Genomic DNA, 13,308 nt, shown 5'->3' on the forward strand with positions numbered 1-13,308 from the left:
AAGGATAACGAAGAGGAGGAAAATGTACCAGAGAATGAAAATAGAAAGAAGTGAAGGAAAATAGAAAACGATAGTGGAGAGATTCGTGACCAGGTGGAGGAAGTTATTAGTGGAAAGGTGAGGAAGAAAATTACTCAGGTAAGGTTTGAGAATTGAGAAAGGTAAAATAATATAAAAGACATCACAAAAATACAAAAATAAGGGAAATAAGGAAATTGGAGGGATGATGCAGTGAAGAAATGGAGTTGAAAATAAGAACTGTAAAAAATATGATGAGTGAAAACGAAAGGGGAAAAAATTAGGTAAGGTTTGAGGTGGGAATTGAGGTAAAATAATATAATACAGAAATTACAGAAATAAAAAAAACCACGAAAAATAAGGAAATGATAGGGATGATGCAATTAAGAAATGGAGTTGAAAATGAGTGGAAAAGAAAGGGAAAAAAATTAGGTAAGGTCTGAGGTGAGAATTGAAAAGGTTAAATGGCAGAAAGAGAAATGCGGGAATGAGAAAAGTGATGCTCAATGAAGAAAATGTTTGGCTCAGTTGGAAATACACTAAGATATAATACGTGGAAATGAGAGGAGGAAAACTGAGCAACGTTTGAGGTGAGAATTCAAAAGGTAAAATAATTAAAAAATAAGAAAATGCAGGAATGAGAAGAATATTGATGGAATGGAGATAGTTTTTGACTGAGTGCGAAAATAATTGATGTAAGAAATGCTGAATTGAAAAGACAGGAAGAAAATTACGAAATGAATTAGGATATGAGAATTAAAAAGTGAAATGTTAATAAACGTGGAACAGAGGAACGAGAAGAAGAAGGATAATGAAATGGAGAAAGTTTTAATAGGTGAAAATATGACACTGAGGAAACGAAACAGGAAAAATGAAAGAAAATTAAGCAAAATGAAGAAAACTGAAGAATAAAACATAAAACAATATGACCTAACGTGAATAGACAAACAAAAAATAAGAAACCAAGGAAAAATGGGACACGAAGGAAACGAATCAGGAAACGAAACGAGAAACGAAGGATAATTAAGGAAAAGAAGAAGTTAGAATTGAAAAAAAACATAACCTAGAAAAATAACAAGAAACAAGAAAAAGCAACATCAGGAAGGAGAAGAATACTGGAAAGGAGAAATTCTTGGAAGGGGAAATACAAGAGCTGGAAAAACTAATCACTTGAGGTTGAAAAAGAGATTAAAAAAAAAAAATAAGCAGAGATTGAAACCGAGCGAGGCGAAAGGTTAAAACTGAACCAACACAAAGAAAAAACACTAAAAAATAAATGAGAGAAGAGGAATGATGCAGATAAGTAGAAATAACGAAAATTATTGTAATGAAGAAGAGAAGTGAGAGAAAAGAGAAGTGCAATGGGAAGCTTCTTGAATTTGAGTGAGAGATGAGAAAGATATAATGAAAATGAGAGACTTACATAAAGAACGAAAAATATACATGAAGTGAGATAAAAGGCGAAATATGAGAAGGTAAAATTAAGTGACAGATGAAAACGCAGATGCAAAAGAAAAAAGAAAAAGATAAAACAAAGTAAATGATAAGAGACGAAAACTGAAATGCACAAAGAAAATAAATAAACAAAATAGTGAGATAAAATAGAAGAAAGAAAGAAAGAAACAAAGGAAACAAATATACACAAAAATGAAAATACAGAAAAGCTAAAGTGAGAAATATCAGACGAGAGGCGAAACTGAGAAGGCAAAAATAAAATATGATAAATACGAATACGCGACTGACAGGAAGGGAAATAGAAAGATAAGATAATGCAAGGGAAGTAAGAAAGAAAGTGAAATAACATTGGAAGAGGATAAAGCGGAGGAGGAGGAGGAGGAAGAGGAGGAGAGGGAAATAAAAGGAAATTAATGTAGGTGTGTGAGAAGAGGAACTGAGAAACGAAATTAAACAGACAGACAGATAGATAAAGAGACAGACAGAGAAGTGAGAGAGAGAGAGAGAGAGAGAGAGAGAGAGAGAGAGAGAGAGAGAGAGAGAGAGAGAGAGAGAGAGAGAGAGAGAGAGAGAGAGAGAGAGAGAGAGAGAGAGAGAGAGAGAGAGAGAGAGAGAGAGAGAGAGAGAGAGAGAGAGAGAGAGAGAGAGAGAGAGAGAGAGAGAGAGAGAGAGAGAGAGAGAGAGAGAGAGAGAGAGAGAGAGAGAGAGAGAGAGAGAGGGAGAGAGAGGGGTGGAGGGTGAAGGGTATGATTAGCGGCGATTTTCAATTCATTACAGGCGGCTGGATTCGAACTGGGGCAATCTCGATCGCCCAAACTGTCTGGCAGCTAATTTGACACTAAAAAAAAAGATAAAAAAGCAAAACAAAAATAATGCCATGAACTCGGACAGAGGTAGTGATAGATAGATAAACAAATAGGTAGATAGATAGATAGATAGATAGATGATAGATTGATAGATAAATATAGAAAAGTTTGGATAAATAGAAAGGAAATCATTAAAAAGTGAAAAATTAAAAATTAAACAAAAAAAAAGAAATAAGCCTCTAATGAGAATATTACTAACGATTCATTTTCTCAGTTTTTTTCTCATCTTCTATTTTCTTTTTCGTATCATTGTTAAAAAGTCACGTCCGTCTGCACACACATCCAATTCATCTCCCAACCATTAATATTTTCCTGCATTTTTCCGCATTTCTCTTATTTCCTCCGGCAGCAAAAGAAATATTCACAAACCATTAATTTTCTCAACCATATTTTCTCAGCTTTTTTTCCTTTTTCGTTTCATCATTAACAAGTAACGTCCATTTGCTCATCCTATTCATTTCTGGACCATTTATATATTCCTGTCTTTTTCTCTCATTTTTATTATTTCTTCTCTTTCATTAACAAACGATTCATTTTTTCAACAAGATTTTCTCAGCTTTTTTTCCTTTTTCGTTTCATCATTAACAAGTAACGTCCATTTGCTCATCCTATTCATTTCTGGACCATTTATATATTCCTGTCTTTTTCTCTCATTTTTATTATTTCTTCTCTTTCATTAACAAACGATTCATTTTTTTCAACAAGATTTTTTTATTATTTCTTCTCTTTCATTAACAAACGATTCATTTTTTCAACCATATTTTCTCAGATATTTTTTTTACTTTTTCGATTCCTCGTTAACAAGTTACGTCCATTTGCACATCCTATTCATTTCTGGACCATTTTAATTTTCCAGCATTATCATTATCATTATCATCCCTCAGTCTGGAGCGAGAATCATTCAAAAACTATCCATTTTCTCAACCTTTTTTTTTCTTTCTTATTTTTTCCCCTCGTTTCCTCGTTAACAAGTCACACCCATTGGCACATCCTATTCATTTCTGGACCATTTATATTTTCCAGCATTATTATCATCATCACCCCTCAGTCTGGCAGCGAGAATCATTCAAAAACTATCCATTTTCTCAACCACGTTTCCTCAGCTACTTTTTTCTCTCCCACTTTCTCGTTAACAAGTCACATCCATTAATTGCATATCCTTTTCATTTCCGCAACATTCATATTTTCCTGCAATTTTATCATCATTATCCTCCATCTGGCAGCGGAAGACATTAGGACTCATTATCGTACCCACCAATGTGATAAATAATAGCAATAGAAGAAGGTAAAAATATCCTACATGCCTTATCAGAATATTACAAACTATATTTTATTCTCATATATTTATCTTCTACAATCTTATATACTTTTTTTCTCCTTTGGTCGTTAAACTTCACGTCCTACTCAATTCCCAACCATTTATATTCTCGAGAACTATTATCGTTATCGTTCATCCGGCAGCGGGAAACATTAGGACTCATTATCGTACCCAACAATACGATATGCAATCCTCTCCATTATGACGGCCGTTCCTGATTCCCGGGCCCGAGCGTGGGAATATTACCTCGCCGGAATATTCCCAGCAGCTGATCAACGCCCTTTCACACGCCGCCTCCCGCTCGGAAAACAATAATTACGATAACAATTAAGTCGATGAAAAGAAGCCAATTGCCTCGACAAGCGTACGTACGAAGTGGCGTATATGCGTTCACTCAGCAGATGGCGTTGGAGGGAGTGGACGAGTGAGTGCGTCTGTATTAGTGTTTATGAGTATGTCTGTCTGCCTATTCATTATCAATATTCATAGACGCTTAGAATAAAATAAAAAAATGTTCCTGCAGTCGTTCGCTAGATGGCATTGAAGGAAGTAGACGAGGGAGGCCATCTTTATAAGTATGTTTGTTTATCTATTTCTATGCCTATCTATCTAGGGTGAGCGATCGAGTGTGTCTGTATTAGTGTTTGTCTTTCTGCGAGTCTGAGTATATTTTTATTCATTATTTCAATATTTATATGACTTAGAGGTGTTCAATATGTATAAAAAAAGGGTTGAGTGAATGGACGAATGCATCTCCTTCAGTGTTTGTTTATCTATGAGTCTATCCATCTGTCTATTCTCTATCAATACTCTTAACACTCATAGATGCTGAATATGTATTGGCAGAGTTAATGCATTCAGTCCCTGGTTGGCTATTGAGTGAACGAGTGTGTTTGTATCTCTTTTCCTGTTTGGTGTTTCGGAGAGTACAAGAATCAATCAATGGATATATATAAGAGGAAGAAGATAAAAGGAGGTGATAAGGAAGGGGGGAATAAGAGGAAGAGAAGGAGGAGAGAAAACAAAGATGAGGGAGATAGGGCGCACAGTGGAGAATGAGGAGGAGGAGGAGGAGGAAAGGGAGGAAGTACGAATTTGTAAACCTATTCATAAATATTAAGAGGCATGCAAAACATAGTCCCTCCCACCTACTTTTCCCTTCTACCTACATACTTACATACCTACTAGGATAGAAGAAGGAGAAAATAAGAAGAAAAAGAAGTAGAAGAGGAGGGAAAAGAAAAAGAAGAGGAAGAAGATAAAAGAAGGGGTACGTGATTAGGAAAATAAGAGGAAGAGAAGGAGGAGGAGAGAAAACAAAGATGAGGTAGATAATGTGGAGGAAGAGGAGGAAGAAACAGAAGAGGAGGAGGAGGAAAAGTGGAGGTAGAGGAGGTGGTAGAGGTACATACATGCATATCTACTTACACACACACACACACACACACACACACACACACACACACACACACACACACACACACATAATTTTTTTCAGATGTTCCCACCGCCAGTCTGCATAATGAATGGTGTTAATGACGCTAAAGAACAACAAATTAACCACACCAGCATTTTTTTTTTTTTTTTTTTTGCTCCTTAATGGACTTTCCCGCGCACCTTTTTTTTTTTTAGCTTGTTTTTGCTGTTGTTGTTCATGGTAATTACGGTGTTGGGTAATAGGTTTTTTTTTTTTTTGGGGGGGGGGAAATTTTAGAACTTTGTGAGAATGTTTTTTTTTAGGTGAAGAAATGATGATGATGATGAGGAGGAGGAGGAGGAGGAGGAGGAGTAGGAGGAGGAAGAAGAATAGGAGGACGCAGAGGCAAAGGAGAAAGAAGAAAAAGAAGAAAAGAAGAAGAAGAAGAAGAAGAAGAAGAAAAGAAGAAGAAGAAGAAGAAGAAGAAGAAGAAGAAGAAGAAGAAGAAGAAGAAGAAGAAGATGATGATGATGAAGAAGATGAAGTAAAAGAAGAAGAAGAAGAAGAAGAAGAAGAAGAAGACGAAGAAGAAGAAGAAGAAGAAGAAAAGAAGAGGAAAAAGAAGAAGAGAAAGAAGAGAAAAGAAGGAGGGGTAGGTGATTAGGAAGGGGGGAATAAGAGGAAGAGAAGGAGGAGGAGAGAAAACAAAGATGAGGGAGATACAGTGGAGAAAGAGGGGGAGGAGGAGGAGGAGAAGGAGGAGGAAAGGGAGGAGGTACGAAGCGCAGGTGTACGAGACACTAATGAGTTTCAGGTAAGTTGCAGGTAAACAAACAAGAAGGGGCCGAAAAAAGTCTTAATACACCAATTATAGAGTTTTTTTTTCATGTCAGACTCGAAATATTTACTGGGGGTTCTATCTTTTTTTCATCTCTTTTTTTATCATACCTTTTTTTTTCTTTTTGTTCCGTATGATTCTCGTTTTAGTCAACTTTCAATATATTTTTCTTTTTTTTCTTTGTTTTTTTCTTTAACTCTTTTCTATTTCTCTTCCATCAGTTTCAAGCTTCAATTTGATTTCCTGCAGTTTTTCTTTTTTCTTTTCTTTTCTTCAATTCTTTTAAAGCTTCAATTTATTTTCCTTCAGTTTTTGTTCTTTGTTTTCTTTTCTTTATTTATTTTCTATCTTTTCCTTCTATCAGTTTCATGCTTCAACTCGTTTTCCTTCCGTTTTTCTTCTTTCTTTTCTTTTCTTCAATTCTTTTCAAGCTTAAATTTGTTTTCCTTTAGTTTTTTTTCTTCGATTCTTTTCTATCTTTTCCTCAATCAGTTTTTCAAGCTTCGATACGTTTCAAAATCATATTTCACTGTTATGTTTCAATCTTATATGCTAATCTATTTCAGTTTTACGCTTTAATTTCACGTTTAAATCTCATATTTTAATTTCATGTTTCAGTTTCACGTTTCTGTTTAATATCTTTACTCTTTTTCAACACATGTTTCAGTTTTATGTCTCAGTTTCAATATTTCTCAACTCATATTCTAATCTCATATTCTCACCTCACACATTTTTCATCTCATCTTTTCCTGCTCGATTCCAAACATTTGCAACAAGGAATTTAATGTTTTTCAATCCCGCTGAAATTTTTGACATTTTTCCGTCCTGGCGAAACACGCATTCCATCCATCCTTTGACAATGTTTTCCTCGAATGTTTTAAAAAATAATATTTCCCGCCGCCTGAATAATATATGAGGGTAAGGGTCGGGTTGGGGGGATGAGGGGAGGGTGGAGGAGGAGGAAGGGAGGTCTGGGCATAGAAAAAAATGGAACGAGTTGATTTTGTATGACGGTAGAGAAGAGGAAATGAAAGGGAGGAAGATGAGAAAATAAAAAAAATGAGTAAATAAGAAAAATGGAGCCGAAAAATGAGGAAAAAACTAGTGGACAGGAAGGAAAATATGGAAAAGAGATAAATAAACAATGAACGGAGAAAAAAAGAGGACCATGAGAAAATAAATAAAAAGAAGTAAACGAGAAAAGGAAAAAAAAAACGAAAGGGAAAAGAAAGAAAAAAAGGTGATATTGAGTGACGGTAGAGAGGAGAGGAGAGGAAATGAAAAGAAAGAACGGAACTTGAGAAAACAAATAAAAAGTAAGGAAATGAGAAAATAAAATAAAACGGGAAAAGAGAAAGAAAAAGAGGTTGATATTGTGTGACGGTGGAGAGGAAAGGAAATGAAAAGAAAGAAACATCAGAGAAAAAAAAATCAGCAAACAAAAAAATGGAAAATGAAAATATGGAGGAAAAGCGGAGGAGAAAAGGGAAAAGAAAAACTAAAGGAAATGGAGGAAAATAAGGAAAGAAGAAAAGTAAAAAATAAATGGAGGGGAGAACAGAAAGAGGAAATGAGAGAAAACATGAAATGAAAGAAGTAATGGAAAGTAAAGAAAAATGAGAGGAAAAGAAAGAAAGAAAAATGTTGATAATATGTGACAGTAGAGAGGAGATGAAATGAATGAAACATGAGAAGAAATGAAAATAAATAAATAATGAGAGAAGATAAAAAAGGAGGGAAAAAAATGACACTAGGAAGGAAAAAAAACATTAAAGAAGGAAACGAAGGAAAATAAGTATAAGAGAAAAGATAAAAAGGAGGAAAGAAAAGACACAAACACCAAGAAGGAAAAGAAGGAAAATAGGTATAAGAGAACAGATAAAAAGGAGGAAAGAAAATGGACACTAGGAAGGGAAATAACACAAAGAAGGAAAGGAAGGAAAGTAAATATGAGAAAAGAATAAAGACGAAAGAAAATAGAGCAAGAAAGGAGTATAAAAAAATAAATTAAGAAGAAAAGAGAGAAAAGTAAAAAGAACGGAGGAAAGAAACAGGAGGAAAAATCAGAATATCAGGTAAAAGAAAGGAAGAAAAACAAAGGAGGAAAAATACCGGAAGAGTGAAATGAGAGGAAAGAAAAAAGGAACAGAAAAAAAACACGAAGAAAGGAAGAAAAATAAGGAAAGGGAGAGAAGAAAAGAAAGGAGGGAGGGAAGGTGATGTGTATGTATGTATGTATGTATGTATGTATGTACGTATATATGTTTACAGTAGCGTTAACCCGCGTATATACCTAACTAAAAAAAAAGGGAGGAAAAATGATTAGAAAAATAAAAACACTCGTGAACGCGTGAGCAAATTTCCGCCTGAAGCAACGAAGCCTCCATTTTACCTGCCAACTCACGACTGATTAATCCTGGGGGCACCTGGGGGGAAGGGGGGAGGGAGGGGGAGGAGGAGGGATACACCTTGCCTGGTAGGGGAAGGAATACACCTGTGATGAGAGGGGAAAGGGGTGCAACTGGTCTTGGGAGGGGGGGAGTGGCGACGGTGAGGGGGCGAGTCTTAATGATCATCGGGAGCTCACCTGGAAGGATTGAAAACAGCCGGGTAAATAATTATGGACCTCCTATTCACTAAGATTCATATTAAAAAGTACAAACACACACACACAAACACATTCCTACGATTTACCAGACTCGGATTTCATCTACATCAACAGCAATTAAAAAATGTATATAACTCTGTACCGGTGCTCAAAAAAGTATCTTCACAATAATGGCCGGTACGATTTGATTGAGAGAGTGGATGAATATGCTTTGGAATGGTTGTCTTTTGCATGTCGATCGATGGTATTTGTAGTTATTTGGTGGCTCTGGTTTGCCTGATGGCCGGTCATATTCCCTCTGGACCTTCACCCCTCCTGACATTTCCCCCGTGACAAAATCCCCTGGACATATTTCCCCCTGGACGTATTCCCTTCTGAACTTTACTCGTTTCTACATTTCCCCCCTTGGTCATATTCCCTCCTGAACATTTCCCCTTTGAGAGATTTCCCATGGACGTATTCCCTTCAGGACCTTACTTTTTCCTACATTTTCCCCTTGACAATATCCCCCTGGACGTATTCCCTTCTGGACCTTACTACTCCTTCCTATATTTCCCCCTTGACAAAATCCCCCTGGACGTATTCCCTTCAGCACCTTAGTTTTTCCTACAGTTCCCCCCTCACAAATTCCCTCGTGGACATATTCCCTAGAGAACCTTTCCCCCTCCTATCATTTCTCCCCTTACAAATTCTCCCTGGACATTTCCCCAGGTCATATTCCTCTCTGCATATATATTCCCCTCTGGACATTTTCCCACTCCAGGCACTTTCCCCTCTCCTTCATTTAATCATGTAAGAGCGAAAGTTTGATTGTCTCAGCGAGTAATAATTAAATTTGTCACGGAGGTCTATATGCATTCCAGACTCATGCAAGACGAAAGAAAGCTCTAGAGGGGAAAGAAAAAAGGAACAGAAAAAAACAGGAAGAAAGGAAGAAAAATACGGAGGGGGGAAAAGAAGAAAAGAAAGAACGGAGGTGAAGGTGATCGTTTATTTTCTTTTATTCTCTTTCTTAATCTTAATGAATGCCTACAAATATGGATGATTTTTTGTCTATCAGCTGCAGTGCTCCACAAAGCCTAAACACACCAACCTCACTTTTCTTTTAGGTGCTCCCCGTTAGTGGCGCAGGCGAATTTAATTAATGGTGGCTGCCGTGACGTATGACCCAAACTTAAGCAACAGGTTCTCCTAAGTGCCGTATGTCTTGTGGAGGCGTGACCGGAGGCATAATGATCGTGTTACAAGGCCCCGAAATTCGTAACATAACTACTAAGACGAGATGTGACGACCTGTAACGTTACTTTCCTTTAATATTTTTCAGTTACGGCTTGAAAATTTGAGATTCTGAAGGGCTCAAATTATTCCTATGTATATTTTCCTGGGGACTTTTCGGCTACGTTCCTCTCCTCATGTTTCGTTATCTGCTGTGTGCTGTCCTTCCCTCTACACCACTTCTTTTCTTCTCCTCTATTCTTTTTCTTCTTCTGTCTGTTTCCTGTCTTCATCTTCCTCCCCCTCTCTCTCGTTCCTCTGTTCCCTTTCTTCACCCCTTATTTTCCTCTTCCTTCCTTTTCCTCTTTTCCCTGTTTCTGTTTCCTCCTTCTTCAGTATTTCTCTTCCTCCCGCTCTCTCTCGTTCCTCTTTTCCCTATCTTCACCATTTATTTTACTCTTCCTTCCTTTTCCTCTTTTTCCGGTTTCTGTTTTCTCCTTCTTCAGTATTTCTCTTCCTCTCCCTTCCTTCCCTCTATTCCTTCTCTCTGTCATATTTGCCCCTCATCACCACCCCGTACTAACAACCCCCTCTCTCTCTCTCTCTCTCTCCCCAACAGCCACAACGACCTGCCTTGGAACATCCGCAAGTTCATGCACAACAAACTCCACAGCTTCAACTTCACGGCGGAACTGAAGAAGCTCCGCCCGTGGTCCAGGTCCTCGTGGTCCCACACCGACCTGCCGCGCCTGAAGGAGGGCTTGGTGGGGGCGCAGGTGAGAACATAGAGGGGAGGAGACACGGAGGAGGAATAAGTAGGGAAGGGGAAGGGGACTGAGAGAAGAGATAAAAGGTAAGATGAAGGCAAAATTATAATAAAGAAGGGGGAAAGGGATAGGAAGGAGGGATGGATAAGGAAGGATAAGAGTACAAGAGGAGACAAGGGAGGCAGAGGGATAGAAGCGGGATAGAGGGAGGATGAAGGAAGCCACAGATACGGTAAAAAAGAAGAGGATAGAAGGGAGGGATAGATACGGCAGGATAAGGGTGAAGAAGGAAAGAGGGGTGCAGGGAGGGCTCGACAGGGGAGGGGGAAGCGTAAGTCTTGTCGGCAGGGTTGTATTAAGTCCAAGAAGCTTCACTGGGAGGGTCCGACAGGGTGGCTGGACTAATAACAGGGTCGCTTTAAGTCCCGGAGCAGGGAGTAAATCTGGCCCGGCGGTGTCCATGGGGAGCAAATTTTATCCACTAACACTCCTTTTCCTGCTCCTTCTCTCCTCGGTTTTGTTCGTATATTTTCTTTTATTCTCTTTCTTAATCTTCTTGGTATTATTGTTGCTGTTGTTGTTGTTGTTGTTGTTGTTGTTTACGTTGTTGTTTTTGTTCGTTTTCCTCCTCTCATTTTTTCTCTTCTTCTTCTTCTTGTTCTTTTTTTCTTATTATTATTATTACTATTGTTAATGTTATTTTTTCTCCTATTCCTCCACCACCACTACCTGCCCCTATTCCTCCTCTTTCTCCTCCTCCTCCTTTCCTCTTCTCTCCTCTCCTCTCCTCTCTCTCTCTCTCTCTCTCTCTCTCCTCTCCTCTCCTCTCCCCTCCTGCTCCTCCTCCATCCCACTCCCACACCCACACAGTTCTGGGTGAGCTACGTGCCGTGCGAGGCCCAGCGCCTGAACGCCGTCCAGCTCACCATAGAACAGATCGACCTCATCAAGCGACTCATCGAACAGTACCCCGACGACCTCCGCCTCGCCACCTCCGCCGACGGTGAGTACGGGGACCTGCCTGGCTGTGTGGAGGGTGCTGGTGCAGGTGGTGTGTGTAATGGGGTGGGGTCAGCAACGTTACCAGATTGAGGAGAAAGATTAATAGTGAATAGTACTGGTATGTATGGTGAGAGGTGATGTTATGTAGTATGGTGTGGTGTGACTGAGTGTGGTGTGACTGAGCGTGGTGTGGTATATGAAGGGAAGCGGTGTTGAGTTGAGTTGTGGAGTGAAGCGAAACTACAGGATAAAAAATAGAACAAAACCTAAAAAAATACAAAAAAATATAAAGGTTAAAGAACAAAACAAAACAAAACAAAACAAAACAAACAGAGGACACAACCGATAAAGATCAAAAGGGAGAGAAAAAGCCACAGTGGAAGAGGAAGGAAAGCACAATAGGAAAGAGGGAGAGAGCGAGAGCGAGAGCGAGAGAGAGAGAGAGAGAGAGAGAGAGAGAGAGAGAGAGAGGGGAGGCGGATAAGGTATAAAGAATAGAGGAAGGAAAACGATTATTTTTAGGTTTTTGGTACACCACAATTTTCAAACACGAGGGAGGGAAGAAGGGAGGAAGAGGAGGAGGAGAGAGAGGGGAAGAAGGTGGAAGAGGAGAAAGGGGAAGAAGGGAGGGATAGGTGGAGCGAGAAGGTGGGAGGAAGCTGAAGGAAGAAGTGGAAGAGGAAGAGAAAGAGAAAGGAAGAAAAATGCAGAAGCTGGAAGGGGGAGAGGAGGAAAAGAAGGAAGAGGAAGAGGAAGAAAGAGGAAACTAAAAGATAGAGAAGAGGAATAGAAAGAAGAGAGGGGAAGAGGAAGACGGAAGAAGGAGGAAGCTGAAATGGGGAGAAGAGGAAAAGAAGGAAGGAAAAGGAAGAGAAATACTGAAGAAGGAGGAAACAGAAACGGGGAGAGGAAAAGGAAGGAAGGGGAAAATAAGGGGTGAAGAAAGGGAAAAGAGGAACGAGAGAGAGGGGGAGGAAGATGAAGACAGGAAGGAGACAGAAGAAGAAAGAAGAATAGGGGAGAAGAAAAGAAGTGGTGTAGAGGGAAGGAAAAGGAAGGACGAAAGAGGAAGAGGAGAAGGAGGAGGAGGAGAAAAGGAGAGAGGAGGAGGAGGAGGAGGGGGGGGGGGTTCACACATATACATAACATACAAAATACAACTTGGGTCCCCTACCGGCTTTTCCGATTCAGGAGTAAAAGTCTCTCTCTCTTCCGCTCTCCATATGTTATCTAATGTATGGAGGAGAGGAAGAGGGAAGAGAGGAAGAAGAAGGAAGGAGGAAGGAAGACCAGGAGAAGAAGAGGAAGAAAAAAAGAAAACCAATAATGAGAATGACAGAAGGCGAGGAGGAGGAGGAGGAGGAGGAGGAGGAGGAAGAGGAAGAAGAAGAAAATTAGAAGGTGACAAGTTAATAAGACGAAGGAAGAAGGGAAGAAGAGGAGAAGAAGGAAAATGAGGCAAGAGAAAAGGAGTAAGAGAGATAGAAAGGGAAATAAAGAAATTGGAGATAAAAAGACGTAGAAAAAGCAAATAAGACAAAGAAAATAATAAGAAAAGGAAAATGAGGAAAAGGAGAGGAGGAATATGAGAGAACGGAAAATGAAAAAAATATATAAAAAAGATGAATAATATGTAGGAAAAGAAAAAAAATGTACCAGTTGGGGTGATGAAACAGGGAGAAAGGGAGAAGGGCAATGAAGGAGGAGGAGGAGGAGGAGGACAAGAACGAGGAAGAGGACAAGGAAGAGCACGAGGAAGAAGAGGAGAAGGAGGAGGAGGGATATTAGAAGATGCTGGCCGCCG

The 13,308-nt window shown here is 39.0% G+C and overlaps 1 protein-coding gene across 1 annotated transcript in view; it reads left to right on the plus strand.

Moving 5' to 3' along the window:
* The window catches only part of LOC127007987 (dipeptidase 1-like), a 112,958-nt gene that overhangs the window by 36,423 nt on the left and 63,227 nt on the right, over positions 1 to 13,308 (plus strand). Inside the window, exons 3-4 of the mRNA XM_050879532.1 lie at positions 10,355 to 10,511; positions 11,373 to 11,505. Of these exons, the coding sequence (XP_050735489.1) occupies positions 10,355 to 10,511; positions 11,373 to 11,505 (290 nt within the window). The remainder of the gene's footprint in view (positions 1 to 10,354; positions 10,512 to 11,372; positions 11,506 to 13,308) is intronic.

Source organism: Eriocheir sinensis, chromosome 36, assembly GCF_024679095.1.
Source record: "Eriocheir sinensis breed Jianghai 21 chromosome 36, ASM2467909v1, whole genome shotgun sequence".
Taxonomy (NCBI): domain Eukaryota; kingdom Metazoa; phylum Arthropoda; class Malacostraca; order Decapoda; family Varunidae; genus Eriocheir; species Eriocheir sinensis.